This window comes from Pezoporus occidentalis, unplaced genomic scaffold (assembly GCF_034315485.1).
Source record: "Pezoporus occidentalis ecotype Australia unplaced genomic scaffold, CSIRO_AGI_Poc_V1 ctg30, whole genome shotgun sequence".
NCBI lineage: Eukaryota > Metazoa > Chordata > Aves > Psittaciformes > Psittacidae > Pezoporus > Pezoporus occidentalis.
In genome coordinates, this window is record NW_026914941.1 from 663,887 (window position 1) to 683,222 (window position 19,336).

Here is a 19,336-nt window from a genome sequence, read left to right on the forward strand (position 1 = left end):
TTTGGTTAGAAGATCATCACTCTTTAGGAGGAGGAGTCCACATTAATTCAGGGAGCTTTTGGCAATGAGCTTAGTCTTCCTCAAGGCCCACCAGCATACCTTGAAGGTAGCTGGCTCAGCAACCTGGCAGACAAGTGATTTTAAACAACCTACTTGGTAGTTTCCTTCCCAAATAACAGACAAGGGGCAAAGGAATTTTTGAAGCGGGGCATCAGATTTTAGAGCATATGTAGCTTCCACTGGAGCAGCAATTGCATAGCATGAGGAATGTGCTCTTCAGCACCAGCAGGAAAGCTTGTTTTCACTCAGAGCTTCCCTCAACTTGGAAATAACCAGCACTGTACCTTTTAAATACATCCAGAACCGCATTGTACTGACTGTACCTTTCAGTGCGCATTTAAATGCACTACATTAAGTTCTTTGTAGGGAAAATTGTCATTTCCTGAACATGCTCCTTTCTTATTAGTAAAAAACCAGGCAAAATTCCTCAACATCTTTTCCATTTATGATTTAGGAAGCCACTGACTTGCATTTAGCAGCTCAAGTCCCATTCAGATTTTTGCTTACTCCTATTTCACAGTGTATTTAATCAAAATTTATCATAAAAAGGCCAACCCAAAGGAACTCCACTGAGTTAATGCTGATAGCTTTTCAGAATGGAACATCCTATGTGAAGCTTAGATGTTTTCTTTTAACAAGATGAGAGACACAAGCAATATTTATGTCAGCTTTGCCACTTGCTTGAAATAAGAGAATGATTGTACTCACCAGGGGTAAAAGCACCTAGAGAGCAAAACTCAGTCTTCAACTACTGACTCGAACAAGCTGGAGTTGCAGAGGAAGAGAAACATGGTGCCCAACTGCAATGAACTACATTTTTAATAGCTTTTGTAATTAAGTGTCGTATTTGGCATCACCTGTTAGAGAAATGAAAACCCACACAATTGTTCAGAGGAAAAGCAGGTTTAGAGGCAGACTGACAGTCACCACAAATGGGGTTTGTGCTGTTAAAGCCTTTTTCAAGACAGAGAGCTGAGCGCCACGTTCACTGCAGTCACAGATTCCTGTCCTGCAGATGGTCTTCGTGGCTGACTCTTTTGCTGCAGCCCCATCTGTCTTCACAGCATTAAAGTCAAAGCTGGTAAAGCTTCCCAACCAATTACATCCATGAAGACGTAAGCCTCAAACCTTCTCATAAAGGTTGCAGGAACACAGCTGAGCAATGAATCGTGCAGCTTCTACAAGATCCAAGTTAAAACAGACCCTGAGACAGGACAATAAAAACTAAGCATAAGGAGAATGTTTAAGCTGGTCTTTAGAAAGTATTTGTTAGGAAAGACAAACCTCCATCAGAGCAATTAAGGAAGCAGGGTTGTGCCACTTCATTTGTCTTCTGCATGGGGCTCCAGCCACTCAATCACTGCGCTATACACCGTGCTCTTCTGACTTCCCCATGCCAAGGGCCACACAAAACAAATTACAATCTGGCTTAATGATGCTGATGATCTGAAGAGTGGCAGCTAGATCTTTATCCTGTTGCTAAGCTAAATTTGGCCAGATAGTGTAGAACAGTGAGAACTTATACAGCTACACCAATAACCTTTCTAGAAGGGACTGTTGTGTTACCTGGAAATGTCAAGCATGAAAGACAGCTGGTACCTAACCACTTCTTTTATAGTAAGTGGTATATATTCCTCAGTTTTTTTCCTTGCTGAATCAACACATAAGAATTATTTAGAACACTTGAAAACTGTGGAAGACAGCTTCGGATCAGGAGTGCCCAAGATACCCGAGAGAAGATTTCTCCTCATTACCAAAATACATCATCGTTTTCTTTACAGCAGGAGCTCAAGGAACACTGCGTCACTTCAAGAGGATGTACAGCCATGAGTTGGATACACCTGTGCAGGTCAGAAGCTTTGCAGGTATATGTCGCCTGTACTCTTTAGGGTTTAACCTACCTCTTTGCAGTCTCAGTCATCCAGTAATAAAGATCTCAGTGTTTTCAAACACATGGCAGAAAGAAGCAAACATGCACACTGGGATCCATACTCATCAATCACCCGTTCAGTCTTCCTGAGCACCACTGCTTGATAGTACTTGGACAAGAGGACCTGGAGGACAAGAGCTGGCTTAAAAGATGTGCAGGTATTTTGCACCGTGCTACAAAAGCTGCGGTGGGTTTTTTTAAGCATATAATCAAACTCAAAGAGCTTGTGTACAGCAGGAAATCTCTGTACATAGATAACAGTGGGGAAAGAACTGAATATGGAACAGTCTGGGCACTGACTATTTCCTAAACCCTCAGATACTACTGAAGAAGCATTCAGTCATTTTCTCCAAGGAGAACTGGCTTTCTGCAATCCTCACACCTCTGTTGCGGTTACTGAAGTCTGGGTAAAGGTTTTTCAGTTTCTTTAGCTTTACAGGTGAGGATATTTGGAAAAGAATGAAAAATGGAGACAAAAGTACTACTGCTGCTTAAAAAGAAACCTCATCAAGGAACGCTAACAGACATGGCTGCATCGTGTGCTCACTATGGGTTTGAAATGAAATGCTCTGCTTTCTTCTGCAAGCACCCACAGCCCTGACAGAGCAATGTCCAGAACAAGGAGAAGCATGAGAGAACACAAGAGTTGAGGGAGCACACGGAGACCAGGCTGAGTTCCTCTTCCAGATGAACCCTGTTGCTTGTTGTGGCTTCACTTTTGCACCCTCAGCTGCTGATGGTCCACACTGCTGATGGAACGAAGAGCAAAATTCCCTGGGTTAGACATGGGCTGAGCTAACCCTGGCACTGGAAACCACAGGCATGCACCAACATAATGCTGTGAGTTACTCAAGCTCATTACCTCTGTGATAACTAACACCGTTGCATGGTGCTGTACTGGGCTGCAGTGGGACCGTAGCTGGGGGATCTCTGCAGCATGCTCTGCTGCACTATGTAGGCATGACTAAGTGCCTTTGTAAGTGATTGTCTTGGGAAAGGAAACCACTTTCCAGGGATAGCTAAAAGTTTAACAGCTCCTTGTTTCCAGAATTGTCCTTACCTAACCAGCATGAAAGAGTTGGCATGCTCTCAACGCAAGGGCCAGTGTTTAAATACTACAGACATTACCACTGATAAAGGGTCGTGCAATAATTATGATGGGCCATGAAGCTGAGTAAGATACAAAGGAAAACCTTCACTATTAATAAAGAACTACATCTTCTTATTAAAAATGATGACAGATTGAAGAGCAAAGGCTGATGCTTTCTCAGGAGAGTCATGGCATGAAAAAGTAGCAAGACAAAGGTCTTCCTCCATACAAGGAGCACTCTGAAGCTCTCAGAGAGTCCTTTACCGATCAGATGAGATGAGGAAAGAATATCAGCGTGACTCATTTGGTCTAAATGTACTACTTCAGACAAGTGCCAGGTACTGTCACCATAGCGAGTATTTAGTCTAAGAGCTAAATAGCAAAAAGCACAGATGAAAGATTTGCCTCAAGACTACGCAGGTAAATGGGAGATAAGAGTTCTCTTTAGGTTGCCACGACCTGTTCAGTGGTGAGGCCAGCTCCAACTTAAGAATTAAACCCCACTGTCTTGAAATAAAAGTGCTACAACTGCTCCTAAGGCCATTATGCACTTAAACTTCTCTGGAGGTAAGGAGTGCAAACTGGGCTGACTGACTGCACAGCTCACAATTACAGCTGTACCTTTGAGCTTCTGCATCAGGAAAATCCAGGTCACCAAAGCAGTTCCAGTTTGTTACTTGTGGCTATGTGGGGTGACAGATAAAATACCATGAGGACTGTTGGTGCCTCTTCTGGTGTATCTATTACCTACAGACTTGGGAACACCGGCTTGATGAAAGGCACCCAGAAAGGCAGGTCTGTATCCATTGCTCCATCAGTGCTGAATTCCTCCTCTGCGAGCTGCTGGCCTGGGAAGAGCAGCAGTGCTGTGAAGTTTGAACCCATTCTTTGATCAGAAAGTGGGTACTTGGGCTCCCTTTATTCCTTATGTTTTATCTTCATTTCCTCCAGGCACATTGAAGATCTGAGCCTGACAAACAAAAGTGTGCATGCTATTCCCTGATCTGAGGTATATGCATACACAGTGAGAAGGATCTTACAGCTGTAATCCTTATTTCAGGGCAGGTTCAGCTGACAGCAAGAGCCACAGACGTGTGAAAAGGTCTATTTTCCAGGTAGGTAGGAATAACCTTGGAAGTGTATTAGTTAAAAGGAATTAGCAAAGCAAATCAACGGGATGCAGGAATCACAGCTGTATGTAACACGCTGACCTCCAAGCCTCTCAGGAGCTAAGGAAAGCCCTCACACTGTGTCCTGTGAAGTGGCAGGTACACGGGAATTCAGGAACAGAAGAGCCAATGGAAATGCTGCATTTGGTGACTTCCAAACCTTAAATGCTTTCCTCAATACACACTTTGTAATCATTGTAGTGCCTGCTGATAGAAATGCTTCATCAACAATTAGATCCCTCCTGCTCAGGAATTCAAACTGTGAACCACCACCTTATGCTTTAAATCACATCCAGCACCTTAAAAAGAGATGGTTTTTATCAAGAGGTGACAAAGGAAGGTGCTTGGTGCTGGAGCTTGCCAAAGCATGTGTCAAGGCCTGAGCGCATGGTGGGAGGGGAGGGGAGGGAGGGCTGGGGGCAGCCAGCAGTTGCCATAGCATAGGCTGCCACAGAGAAAAACTAAAACCCCAGATTCTAAGTTTCAGGCCATGGAAAAATGCTGAATTCCCAACTCTGCTCTATTCCCGCATGGCAAGAAATGGCACAACCAAGAATCTTCCAAAGATAGCAGTTAGGGACTTAGTGCTCAGCTGATACAGCAGTGTTATTGTTACTACTGCTGATGAGATCCCCAAATAGGTTTGAGCGTTGAGTTCTTCCCTTCCCTCTATATTCAATTTCCCTACTGCACAGGAGTGCTATGATAGATGCATGCTCATCCATGAATCACTGTGGCAATAAGGACCATACAAACTTCTCTGGGAGTAAGAAAAGAGGCGATCGAGTTAAACTCTATGAGGGGGGGTTCTCATACGCAGACAAGTAAATATTGAGTAAAGCTTGGATTTTGGTGGAGTTCCTCTGGATTTGCACTGGCTGAGCCTAAACCCAAGCCAGGCCCAGGCTGCATTCAGGTAAGCTCATTAAATACATCCCAACCCCTTTGACTTTGCTGGCAGCAATGTTTAAAGTTAATCGCGTGCTTAAAGGCTTTGGAGGATCAGGGCAAGAGGGCTCAGCCACTTACACACTGAGCTATTCCGCTTTGTGTACTAAGCATCTGAAGAAAATAAGAGTGCAGTGGTCACCACTGCCTCTCAATGCCCTGAAACAGAAGGTTATCATTTAATCCCTCAAGTCAAAGTTGGTTTCCCTTTGGGGGGAAAAAGCCATTGTAACAGTGGCAGCTTCATACCTTTAGCTTTTGTGGTCTCTGTCACTCCATTTAGATCATCCATCACTACAGATACGGTCCCATAGCTGCAGCAGCTCCCTGTGTACCCAGACAAAGAGGATTTGGAGCTTATTTTCATTTAGTAGTGGACAAGGCTCAGGCATTGCTCACTGCTGCTTCTTGCCAGTGCCAGGACCCAGGAGCAAGGCAAGATGAAAGCTTCATGTTTCCCACATAGAATCATGGAATGGTTTGGGCTGGAATAGACCTTAAAGATCATCCAGTTCCAATCTCTCTGCCATGAGCAGGGGTCCACTCTACCAGCTTACTCCAAGCTCCATCCCAGGAGGACCTGGGAGGTACAGGCAAAAGCAGAGTGCAGAACAAGGTTTTTCTGAGGGGAAGAGTGATGATGAGAGCACTGAGGGCTGCAGGGTCCAATTAGGCCATAGCAGACCACCTGTGCTACCTCTTCCCTCCTTGGGATGATCTGCTCCAGGCCAGACAGCTTAGCTGCAGCAGGAAAAGGTTAAATACTCCTGTTGGAAAGAGCCTTGGCAAATGGGATATCAAGTCTTCGCTTTTGACCTCCACTAAAAACAGAAGACATGATGAAAAACACCATGGAAGATTACGAAATGCGATTAATTTAGCATCAAGAGACCATAACCCTAATGAAGTCTCTAAATAGGAACACGTAAGTTAGTAGGAGCCCCTGTTCAACAAACCAGTGAGTCCCTTTCAGGCTGCTGCTGGTCCAGATTAAATCTGAGGTTGCATTCACCCACAGCACAGATGCTGAACCTCCTCACTGCTGTCTCACAGCCAAGTGTGTTGTGTCTGAACACCTCAGACACAACTGGCACAGGTGGCTGTACCTGTTTCCCGCATCTCATCTCCATTATTCCCTCACTGGAATACAAAGTCTTTTCAGCTCTGAACAATAAGTAAACTTTAAAAGCCTCTCACAGTTCTCCGTGATTTCAAATACAGGTTCTCCTCCCCCTTCTTCTTTCCTTTTCTCATTATATTCCAAAATGCAGAAATGCCCATGAATTAACATAATTGAGGGAGCTGGGCTAATAGCACTGATTTGGTCTAGAAGAAAAGGATATAATCAAAGTGCCAAGTAACAGTACTATCAATGGTGACATGGCTCTTGGAGCACCAAAGGGATGTTCAGTGTGACAACATAAAGGCTTTGCCTTTCTGCAGGTGACAAAGCGGTGTGTGCACATGGAGTAAGTGGAAGAACCAGCCTCCCACCTCCTGTGCTTAAATGTCCTACCTTTTCCTCACCCCTGGGGCTGGCTCCGCACTCATCCCATTGCTGGGGCTGAAGATAACAAGCCACTGTCAAGGGCAGCCACAAAGCTGCTTGTTTCCTATTAGCAGCCTTAACGTTTTTTATCTAATCAGATTTGCAGCTGGTTGGGGGAAGCTGCCATTCTTCATTACCAGCTGCTCCCCCACATTCCCCTCTCCCCATCCCCAATACATATTTTGCCACGCTTGCCTGTTTTTTCTGTGTAAAAAGGTTGTGTATGCCTGGAGACTAAATGCTACCCCCCAAAATACATAACAAATTCAACAAGATCCCCTATGAAAACAGAACTGTGGGCAAGAGGCCAAGACTCCTGATTATGTGGCTGTGACTAACCAATGGGTGTTTTCCTCTCATTGTATTCCCTCCTCCGGATGCAATAATACAACTCAAATTAGTTTCCCAGGAGCAGACTTCTCTTTACGTAACCGTGTTTTATCCAGATAGCAGCAGCTTATGTTTAAACTATTTAAGAGAACAAATAGCTGCAAAATGTACTTCAGCTGGCCCTTCTCCTGCTAGCAGTGTATTCCTGGCTTGAGGGAAGCTACCAAAGCACCCTGTGCTTTGCTGCTGCTTGGATGTAACTGCAAACAATGCCCAATGCCCACAGGAGCCAGCATCCAGGTAAGGATGTCAGCTCTGCTTGTTTTATTGCATTGGAGAGATCCACAGCACTGTAAACTGTAGGATGGCTTTGACAAAGCAAAGCTGGAATGAGGCAGAATAAAGCAGCAGTTCATCTTTTAACTTAGGCCATAGTTTCTCACAGCACTAGGAAAGGCAGCAGCCTGTCTGAACTGCAATCACCCTGCTGGCAGTGCACCCAAGTGGAAAATTCCACATTTTGGGAATCATAGAATGGTTTGTGTTGGAAGGGACCTTAAAACTCAGCTGGTTCCAATCCCCTGCCATAGGCAAGGACACCTTTCACTAGCCCAGCTTGCTCAATATAATACTGTTCTCCTCCTCCCTTCCACATCTACCAGTTAAAAGAAGGCTGTCCTTGCTATAGTTACTTGACCAAGGACCTCCTATGTATCCTCCAGGTTGTTATCAAAAGTATTGGCCCTGGGCCTATTTTACTAAGGTGTATAGGAGGCATATGGGTGCTGTGAACATTGCAAGGAGGCAGGTAGGGTGCCATGAGATGAACAAGAAACCAAGACAGGTTAATTTAGGAAACATGGATCTAATTTTCCTTCTCTTGCTTTTAGAAATGGCCCTGAGATATGAGAAATGATGGGCCAGCTGCTTCAGATACCAGAGTGAGGTGGTATTTAAGCCTTCCAGCGAACAGGAGAACATCCCCCAAACACCCTTATAAAAAGCCAGGAAAATCTTTTACCTGGTATCACCATACATGCTTAGGGGTTTCAAATCCTGAAGTGATAAATGAGGCTCCCCAGGCATTAACCCTGTATTGAAAGTGGTTACAAAGTGCAGGGAAGAAATCCATCATCTAAATGAAATAGTTAGGCAAAGAGCTGCAAAGTTAGACACATGCAGGATTTACTGTGTGTTCCCATGCCATTACTCAGCAGATAAAAAAGTACGTTTTTATACTCTCTGCAGTCTTTCAAGTCTGTAATTTCCCATAAAACTTCTATTAGGACATTTGACTCAGGAGCTCTCCTAAATGCTTCTTAGTCACCATATTTTACCTTAAAAAAAACGTGTAAATTATGCTACAGTAACAAGTTTAAACATTTATTTCCATCCATCCTCACAGCGCAATCGAGCTCTTAGCTGCTGGGTTCCCCCTAGAAGGTATTCAGGTAGGGTTTGTTTCAGCCACTCCATTAGTTTTAAGAGACTGTTTTAGTGGTTGCACTGAAAGCAACTGAATCATTTCACACTCCGAATTTCTCAGGCTTCACGATAACAAACCACAGAGGTTGATGCACATCACTCATCCAGTGGGTCTAACACCATTGCCAGGCAATTCACAGACTCTGAAGAAAGAGACCAATGCAACCCAGACAATTTATACTGCAACAGAGGCTAAAAGGACTCCTAAACATGTATTTCCCCTCTCATGCCAGAGGCAGCATCTTTAACAGATAGAGAAATTCCACAACAATAAAAATGGATACCCCTATGAATTCCCATCAACTCAGATGGTTGTGGGACAACTCAGTACGGCCATAGCTTCTTGTGCCCTGTCTAGGGATGCAGAATTCCTGGAGGAGAGAAGGAGGGGTGAAAAGGGGAAGGCGAAGAGGCATTCATCCTTGTACACTGCAGTAAAAGATGAAAAGCTTTCCTCTTAGAACCGAATATTTGCAGTAAGAATGATTAACAAGAGCATATGCCATGGAGGAAGGAGTAACACGGCTGTTGTTGGAGACAGTATGTAGATTTATGGAGAACCTAAGAAGAGCAACTGTTGGCTTCCAGGTGACAATACGGCAGAACTGATGCTCCTCAGGTCTTCACTTAGAGCCTGCACCTTGCAAGCTTCTCCCAGCAGGTCCTGAATTCCCCAGCATTGGACCAAACCATTCCCCCAGGAGATAAAAGGCCCAGCATACCTTCGTTTCCCTTGTTCCTCTTGGACATGCCATTAGTGTGTCAAGTGTTGATTCATTCACTGAAAACAAACAGACCTAGCTAAGAGCTAAGTTCCCAGCAGGAATCCAGCTCCCAGTATAAGTTCGGCTGAAGTAACCATCAGCTTCTTGCTGGAGTTATACATGACCAGAAGGAAACATTGAAATACAACATATGAGTCAATAATGGCAAGTTTAGGGCCCTTCTTTTTATGGCTCACATGGAATCTTTCATTTCACCAGATATCACTTGCCCGAGGATGCTGAGCACCTTTAGTACCTCAGCTGTCATCGTCTTCCTAGGAGAGCTTGATATGAACAGCTGTGAGCTCGTAATTTGCTCATAAACAACACAAACCCTGATGGATGGGAGGAAATCCATTACATTTACTAATCCAGATGTGGGATTCCCCTTCATGTTTATTGAGTTCAGAATTACAAAATCAGAATTCCTACCAAGTCAGCCCCAGAACCGAGAGCAGAATCAGGCTCAGTGTTTTCAAAACCCAACTGTAATACTCAGTTATAGCATCACTGAAACAAAAACCTTCTCCTTACGCCCATGTTTGTGTCAGACTTGCTACTTCTGGTGAGAAGAGGAAGAAATGCTATTGTAATAAACCAGTTTTATTCAAAAAGACACAGATAGCCCAGAACTGCAAAGAACATTCATGCAAAATCTGGGGTGTGTAACGGGAGAAAGGAATTGACTGGAATATTTTGGGCTGATCGTGACAGCTCAGCAACCGATGCCTGTCATTACAGAGAGAATAACACAAGTGATTTGTGAGGAAGGACCCCAACCCTCTCACTTTGCCATTCCTGCGGACTCAATTGTGGCGACAGCATCCAGCCCTAAATATTTCATCTTAAAATACATCTACCAGCAGCAGCATTATTTGTCTTGGCAGATACTGGAGCTTATGCAAAAAGTAGCAGGCTTACCATGTGCAATATGAGGCAGTAGAGTAAAACACATGTGGAACAACAAGAGAAAATATTAAAATACATACTTTCAAATAGCTGCATCTTACATACACAAGTTAAAGATGGAGATACCTCATTAGTAATCTCATATGAGCAAACACAGCATTAGAAAAGACCGTACCTTTGCTTTATCTGAAAAGGAAAACATTCTACTTATTGTTTTCTGCTCTGCATGCATTTCATTTCCCAAAATGCAACCAGGCGTGCACGACATACAAACTCCATCCTGCTTCGCTGAAGTACAGCTGTCATGAGCATTCGCTAGCGCTATGCAGAAGCCTTATGGAGTGAAAGGTGTTGGGGACAAGCCGAATCTGAGCCTAAGTGCCATGTTTGCAGCAGAGTGCAGCTTCAGAAATGTTACTGGGAAGAACCAACTAGGAATTGATGCTGGTTCAGTAGCAAGCAACTTTTGGCAGCCAAAAAAAGGGCAGTGTGTAATGATGAGAGCTGAAACAAACAGACTTTCTTTAAGTAAAAGCAGCGTCACTTCACTTCTTGCCTAGAATGATATCGTACACGGCTTATACTATAGTGTCCCGTGATAGCTGAATCAGACACTAACAGGCAAGCAAAGGGGGACATGGAGTGCATCACGCTTCCTGCATCAGTTGCGCTACACTGACACAGGCTGGAAAACACACAGCACACTCTAGGGACATACATGGAAAACTCAAAATCATAAGAACAAACAGAACATGGATCCATAGTGCCACAAACCTTCCGGCTCTGTGTTCTCTTTGAGGTGCACTTGCTTCAGTGGGCAGCAGAAGATTTCGTGACACTTAGCACGAAAAGGGGACTCTTTTTTCTTTAATTCCGCAGATTGGATCAATTCTTGCTGTAACATAATGTACTCCTGTGTGCCAGGGGGAGCGTCATCCATAACTGTGGTCACCACATAACAAAATGAACTCAAGTTAGAGCTTGAGGAAAGCAATCTAGAGAATCAAATCAACTACATAATGTCAGGGGAGGGGAAAGAAAGGAGGGGAAGAAATGCTTATAGGAAGGCAAATAATATTTCAAGTATCAAGTATCTTAGTCATGGTGGCAGAAAGGTGGGGAAAACATGTACTTTTAGAAACAATGCTTCTCATAAACAACAACACTTCATATTCTTTCATGCAGCTTTAATAAAGAGTAGAATAATATCCTGCTCCAAAAAGCAACAAGGTTCTCTCCTATGTCTTTGCTTTATTCTCCTATAGCACCTGTATCTATTCTGCATGCAGATTAAGGTAAAAACAAAGGCAAACAGAGCATGCTTTTAGTGCCTAGCCATAGGCAGTCTCCACGTTAACATCAGGGAGTAATCATTCCACATCTGCAGTTAACACAACATCAGTGTACCTATTCCCCAAAGTAAAACGAACATGCCTGCATCAGGATATACAATTACACCCAGGTCCTTAGAGCCAGGATGATAATCCAATGACATTTGACTTGATCACCATTTCCAATGGACAGAAGAATAGATGTACAATGAGAAAGCACATTAATCCTTTTGATGGCTTTCTTGTAAAGCACCAAGTCATTTTTTAAAGTTGATCTGAGGAATCAATACTGCCATTAATAATACAAACGCTACGCAGTCCAAAATGTTTTCTGAATGGGGTCAGGCTATTACACAGTGAACAGATAAAATACACAGCATACACAAAGCTCCAGCTACCTCAAAGCATTACATTACCAGAAAGAACTGAAACACTTTTCCACTATCTAAAGAATGAAGTGTTAATAACAGAGAGAGTGAGATTCCTCAGCTTACAGCTCTAAGGCACAGAGCGTCTCCCAAGAACAAAAATCAAACTCTCTTACCAAAGACAGTCTCTAACCACGGCTAGTTATTTATAGTGTGATGCAGAGACAGAAAACCACAGCCAAAACCAAGCTGTGAGTGTCCAACTCTATAGCACACCCCCCCCAAATGAAACAATATAAAAGGATATTCCAAGGATTAGAAAAGTAAAACTCCAACAATCAGAAAAGTAACTCTTGACAAGCTAGTCTAAAACTACAGCTGCACTAGCTCTATGTAAGTTGATATGGTTCTAGAAGTGTTGGCTGTTAATTCAAACAATTCCACTGTTTCCTAGGTATCTGCCAATGTATGACAGCTATAAAAACCAGTCAGATTTAACCATGGATAGCCTCGAACAAATATCATCCTCCTTTCATGCACTTGATTCTTCCTCTCCTAGCAAGACTGGTACTAATAACAGTTGTATCTAGGAGATAACTAATTCAAGTTGATAGTCTCTGTTTTCACAGTGGGCAATCGCCTCCTTTCAAGACCTCGTTAATCTGCAGGAGACACTTTATACCTCAGCTGCTGTTGCTTCATTACACGCAGCGACAGTAACACACACTGATAACCCATATAAAATGGTATTAGAAAAGGTGCATCGATAATAGGAAAGCACAAGTGGTTCAAAACAGAGCAGCGAGTCAATGGGCGCAAGGTCTGGATTGGCATAAGAGTTACTCCCTTAACAATATTAGCTTTATTTTGGCTTGTTTGAACAGCATGTATGCGTTCATGAAACACACTGAGAGTCCCTCCTGAGAAGTCCTGTTCCACTGTGGGAGCTCAGAGAATTAACCACAAGGTTCAATGCCACTTTAGTGTTAAACAAAGCAGAAATCAGGCTAGCAGCTGCTAAACAGGGTCTGCAGGGGAGAAGGAGCTACTGGTGGTTACCCAAAGGCATGGCCTAAGGACCTGGTGTTCTAGCCATGAGAGCTGTTTGGCACTGGCTATGACTTCTCACCTTCTTTAAGATCAGCAGGCTCTGCAAACCAAACCCATGGACTGATGCCATCCATCAGTATGGTTACTTGACATCATTAGGTAGGTGCACCCCTATCTTGGGCAAGCTCACTAAGATAGCTGGAAAAGGTAAGTGGTCCTTTACCAGTCACCTTCATGCTCATCTTACCACCTGCACACAGCTTGAGTTAAATGTGAATAAACCACAGCGAAACATACCCTTAATAAGTGAAGAACATGCTGAAATCAGCAAAAGCACATTAGGTTACTAGAATCCAGGTCAGCAAGTGTAAATGAGTCTTGGTTTTGAAGGTGTTCATAGGCACCAACACCTGGAGCAACCCCTAGCAACCACAGCTCTAATAAAGCCTTAATGCTGGGATGATGTATGGATAACTTAATAGATGTCAGTGTTCTGAAAGGAACAGCTAAAACCTTTTCTCAACATGATGAATGGCATCAAGTCAGGCTGAGAATTTATTACCAAGCTAGGAACAGTCCCTGACCCCAGAGCCTCCTGCTCCCTGCTATGATGACAGCCTGACACCCTCATGGAGCCACTGAAATCACAGCTGCAGAACCTTTTATGGGTCCAAGAACAATTCAAAGGGAAGTTTCAACACCACAGAATACAAATGTGAAAAGCCTTAAAAACCTGATAATGCCACTTTTTGCTGACCAAAAATAATCTGTGCACCACCATTATTAAACAACTGTGAACAAGCGTCTTGGTAAAGGGAGAAATATCAGGAATCTGCTATGATTTTGCTGATGGAATAAACCCCACAGATACAAAACAGTCACACATACACCAGAGTAGGAGAGAAACAGTAGATTTTAGGGAATCAACAAAAACCCAAAGCACTGTTTATACACTGTGCCATGTGCAGCACAGGACACTCTATTCCACTGTTCCCTCCGTTACAGACCCTGCTAATTGCAGGACCTAGGAGGGGCTTACATTCCTCTGTGCAATGCACAGATAGACAAGGTAGCTTTAAATCAGTTACTTTGGGTAGTAATCACAAGCTAGCATTAAGCTCAAAAGCAGCAAGAGACCTGTGAAACCTGGCAGATGCCCAGCTTCACACCATCATTTAGATGCTACTCTCAAGAGCGGTTAGAAGAAACCACCATTGAGACACATCTACATTTCCTTGCCCACCATCCGGAAGGCAGATGTGGAGTCATCCTAACACGCTCCAATATTCAGCTATGCCTCTGTTGCTGTACTTCAGCAGCTGCTCACCCTAATGTACACCTCATCCTCACGGGACCCCAGTGGCCCACATACCCACCTCCCCATGAGTCAATCAGGGACAACTTCATATGTCACAGACACAGGCCATTAAGATACTAATAAAGAACTTGCGTATTCTCAGTTGGAAGATGATGAATAAATACTTCATAGTTTTACAAATATAATAAAATATCTCTATTTTCCACCCCCACCCTCCCCTCATAATTTTATGGAGACCAAAACCACACAACTGCATATACATGAGAGGAATTCGCTTCACAGTTAGCATTAAATAGCTGCAGTAACTATTGTTTCCTACATCAAAACGCTCAACTTGCTAAATATCACCCTGTGGCATATTCCTAAGTTCTTAAATAATAATAATAATAATTACATTAATAAAAACTTACTGTTAACAAGCTGGTAGGGAAAAATTCCTTCTTCCTATAAGCCTTACTGAGAGGGAGGGAAGTGATCTTGAGGATGACTGCTGGCACCAGGATGTTTTGCAAGATCGATTCAAACATGTTTATATAAACACTCTGCTGGTTTGTGCCTTTCTTTTATGTCCAACTGCATTTCAGTCCCATCTAGAATTGCCAGAAACCATAACATCAACCCTGTCCATAGGCTTTGGCTCGGGTTCCAACTGAATAATCTTTGATGTAATTCAGAGTTTAATAAAGCTGTAAGGAAGCATCTCCCCTCTCACCCCCCCTAAGGTTCTACATGGAGAGGCTTCAGCTCTGCTAGCTAAAGGGCAGTAACCATAGGGTAAATATGTATTAATATCCAGACAAAAGAAATCCTCTTGTTCCTGTTGGACTGTTGTTCTTGTATGCATGACACCATTTAACCCCAAAACTTTATACTTCCATGGATGCATTCCCTCCTTGAATGACCTTTCAGGTTATTACCAGAAACATGAATTTCCATCTATCTCCTTCAGCCCCCTTATTTTCTTAGTCTGGATAGTTTTCCTTTGCTCAAAATAACTCTTGTTACATCTGGAGGCTGCTGCTGGACAGGGTCTGTGAGGGATGACAGCTCACCATTGCCACAGCAACACAACTCGCTCCTCTTACTGGGAAGCAGCGCCTGGTCTTTTGTTCTCACCCCAATACTGTGAATTTCCTCTATGGCAATTGCTTCTCTGTGCTTATTTTTGAACTGATATTTAAAGGACAGTTTTATGGCATGCATGAATAGGACATAAATTTTGAGTGGGCAATAGTTGCTCCAAGAGCTCAGCTACCATCAGTTTTGTAGAAGCTAATTCCTTGCCATTTACTACTTGAACTAATGATTTTTCAAGCTGCTGATCTAAATTAGATTGCAGTCGGTTATTAGGAGTTGAAGCTTTTGGGATTCAGCAGGACATGGTCTAAGAGCTCTTTTCTGTGTCAGGTGGAAGAGGAAAAATAAACTTCTATTCACAGCATAAATGTCACAGGACTATTTAAAATTCACCATTGATGTCCAAATAATAACCTTTATGATAAAGCCAACAACCCAGTTTCTGCTGTGATTGCTGTGTAAGGCAGAGATTCCCAAACACTTACATAGATGGCATGAGCCTGGACCTCAGCATTCAGCCAGCCCCTGGACAAGGTTCCCCATCCCACATCAAACAGAGGTTTGTGTTTGTTGTATCGCTTTTTACTACCCCAGCAGCAGCCACAGCCAACCACAGTAGCCTGAATCTCATCCGAGCATCCCCAAAGTGCTGCAGGCACAGCAGAGGCTGCAGCAGAAGCACCCCTAAAGATTTCTGCCAAACACAAAGCCTAGCTGGGGGCATCCTTCCTAGGTGGAAATGAAGTGGTGAACAGAAATCCCCTCTGCCAAAGGAGATGCAACACCACAGCCCTGCTCCCAAGGGTTGGTCAAGCCCATCCAATCTGGCTTCTATCAAGTGCAACACCATCCCTCTGAATTAAGTAGGAAGAAACTCCACTTAAATCTATTCCAGTTCATCCACAGGTAGATTTCTCCTCTCCAAGGCAGCGCTCCTCCATGCTTTAGAGGGATCGTTGGTAGTTATTGCACAGCCCCTTCCTATACACTCAATAAAATCCTTGTTAGAGAACCAGCAACAACGTGAGGCAAAAGGATGCGTTTAAAACCTGCTTTAGGCAAGATATTTCATTCTGAGTTCATTCTTCAGGTTTACACACCCCTGCCTCTCACTGGTGAGTTCAGACACAGCATTTCACCGGGGATTTGGGGCAGTGGGTTTATTTTCTGATTCGAAAGCACTTTACACTGTGAAATATCTTCATTTGTAAAATAAGCCGCTCCTGTCGTGCAGTCAGAATTGAAAGCCTGCAGCCCTTCTGAACACATTTCTTTCAGTGTGAGCAGGAACGTCTAAACGTTCTGATGTGCTGAAAACACGCTCTTTGGGTCAACCACAGAGAGTACTTTTTTCAGATCTTCTAAAAATATTTGCACAGAACACTCCCTTTTGACCTAAAAGAGTAATTGGATTAACTGCTAGCAGTAATAGGCTGTTATCCTCTAAAAAGACTAGCCAAGATAAGGCTGCATTTAGATCCTTGTGCATAATGAAGACAATGGCATCAAAAATTTGTTGATAAATTCTACTCCGAATGCATCTTCTCTTTGCCCTGCAGAAAGAGCACTAACATTTCTGCACGCAGCCCTATTTCCTAGCTATTTTGGGCACCCATCTACCACCACACAGCAAACAGCCTTTGATTAATGCTAATCTGGTCACTACTCAATGATGCAGCTGCCTGTGAATATGATCTTACTGTGCTCACATGCAATGAAGGGAACAGAAAGCCCAACACGCAGAGCAGACCCACTTCTTAGGGAAGGCTAATGCCACCCTAGAGCTTGTTAACAAGAACTGGAACAGGCTGCCCAGGGAAGTGGTCAAATCACCATCTTCAGAGGTGTTTAAAAGACACGTACATGTGGCCCTGAGTGACATGGTTTAGTGGTGGGCTTGGCAGAACGAGGTTAACAGTTAGGCTCAATGACCTTAAAGGTCTTTTCCACCCCAAACGATTCTATGATTCTAAGAGTGTGCTTTGGGAGAAGTGCAGTTTCCTCTCCAGATGCTGCCGGGCACTGCTGTCAGCCCTCCACATCTGAGCTGTGACAAAGAGAACATCCACGCTCCTGCTCATCAAGGGCTAAGTAACATCCACAATCTACTCCCCATTGTGCAGACCCACTGCCTTTCCCTTCCCAGGCACCAGCATCTGTGGTTTTGCTATGCAAGACGTGTGCCCACTCCTATTTAACTCTGCAGCTCCATTCACCACTTTGCCGTGTTTGCCACCCGAGGAATAAATATTGCTTCCCTGCCTACTCCGAGTGGCTTTCTGCTTTTCCCATCTGCTAAAATAAATGCAAGCTGGCTGCTTGCCAAGCAGGTGGGCTGCTCCATGCACCACAGCAGACAAGATAGTAATTTACAGTGTACTATTCGCTTTCCTGGAGAGCGTGTATCAAGAGCAACAGGCAGACAGAGCAGCGCACAGAGTAATAAGCACACCAGTGTTATTGAGGACGCTTCATGGAGAAGAGGGATGCTGAAATGGCAGGACCTGCTTGGCCAGCTGCAGAAGATAATCCATTCCAATAACACAGCCACCAAAAGGCGTTGCATGTTTGGATTAAATTCTGGCTGCCACCAGCCCACAGTTCGCGGATCGATCACTCCTCTTTCTGCTCCAAAGATGCTCCGAAATCTTGTGGACAGCAGGATGAGATGGAAGGCATCCCTGGATGAAAACAAGAGCTTGCTCACACCTCTTACTCTCCCTTATCTGCCACAAAAGCCACTCTGAGCAGCTCAAGAGTATCTCAGAGTCGCACAACAGTGAACTTACGTGTCTCTCCATTGAGAAAGCCTGGGAGAAAAAGCAAGGAATGTCACTGTTTCTAAGAGAATACCCTTGTGTTGTGAAAATCAAGCAAGGAGAGGAGGAGGTGGCAAGAGAAGTGCTAGGAAGGTCCTGGGATGTGTGGGAAGTTTGGGAAAGCTATAGTTCACTAATGAAGAATTAGGCTGGTCCTGTGCATTGTAGCTTTAATAAGAATTTAATGATTAATCTAGCCCTATTTGAAGCCCAGAGAATAGTTCCAAATGACACAGGAGGTCAAGAGAAGAGGGAATGTCAGTACCATTTTTCTTCCTATTTACAGAACGCCTATTGACAACAGTAGGGCTACAAAAGGAGACGTGAACTTCCCTGGTGTTGGGGAGAAAAACAAATCCACAAAGAGCTAATAAAACCAGAATCATCTCAGAAGAGCAAAACAAGGAATAGGAGGCTGCAAAAGGCACCAAAATCATCAAATCGAAGACTGTGTATCCTTCCTGGAAATCTGCCAGCAGGATCAGCCATACCTCTGGGGAGCAGGAGGTGGGCAGCAGTACAACAGCCTAAGACTCTGTTTCAGGGACTCCCCACTGCTGCAGCTCTTGGGCATTTCCCTTGGGAGACAGAGACAAGAACAGAAGTCCCAGTCAGGAAAGGGCAGGTGAGACCTCCCAGTTATTCGCCTCATTTACAGGGGATTAACAAAAGGAAGGGGGCAAGAAATTGAGTGTTTTCAAATTCAGACTCATTACAGAAAGAGCTGCTGTGAGAAATGGCCTTGGAGGAAATCCCTGAAAGCATGGAAAACTGATCAGTAGGATCAAAACACCTCGGTGTGCACAAAGAAATTGGCAAGGTGCTTCCAGGGCCTTGGGAAGCAAGAAGCCCCTGCCATTTAACCTAAACTTAACGTTCTTTTTCATCTTAAGGGTGGAAGTTATTTTCAATAGGTTAAATATTAATCTTATATAAATCAGGTCTCTGTATACACAAACAGACATACACAAAACATTTCATTTTTGAGACAGTCAAATGAAAGGATGTAACGTTTTCTCATATTCTCTTCTTGGACTGAAGCTTTCGTTAAATTCACCTCCATCCACAAGTGATTCCTGCAACCCCCAGAAGCTTTCCAGCAGCTTCCAACACCCTGAAAAAGACTGTTCAACTGCAGT

General features: G+C 43.7%; 1 protein-coding gene across 5 annotated transcripts in view; it reads right to left on the reverse strand.

Annotated features, from left to right (window-relative positions):
* Window positions 1-19,336, reverse strand: part of FGF13 (fibroblast growth factor 13) — a 243,659-nt gene that overhangs the window by 101,827 nt on the left and 122,496 nt on the right. For 3 of the 5 annotated variants that reach the window (XM_062627411.1, XM_062627407.1, XM_062627410.1), the window contains exon 2: window positions 11,009-11,176. The exons of 1 other annotated variant lie outside the window; for it this stretch is intronic. In XM_062627411.1, coding sequence (XP_062483395.1) covers window positions 11,009-11,174 — 166 coding nt within the window. In that variant the 5' untranslated portion in view covers window positions 11,175-11,176. Of the gene's footprint in view, window positions 1-11,008; window positions 11,177-14,711; window positions 14,854-19,336 lie in introns of those variants that run through there. One more of the 5 variants, XM_062627412.1, reaches the window with a different exon arrangement.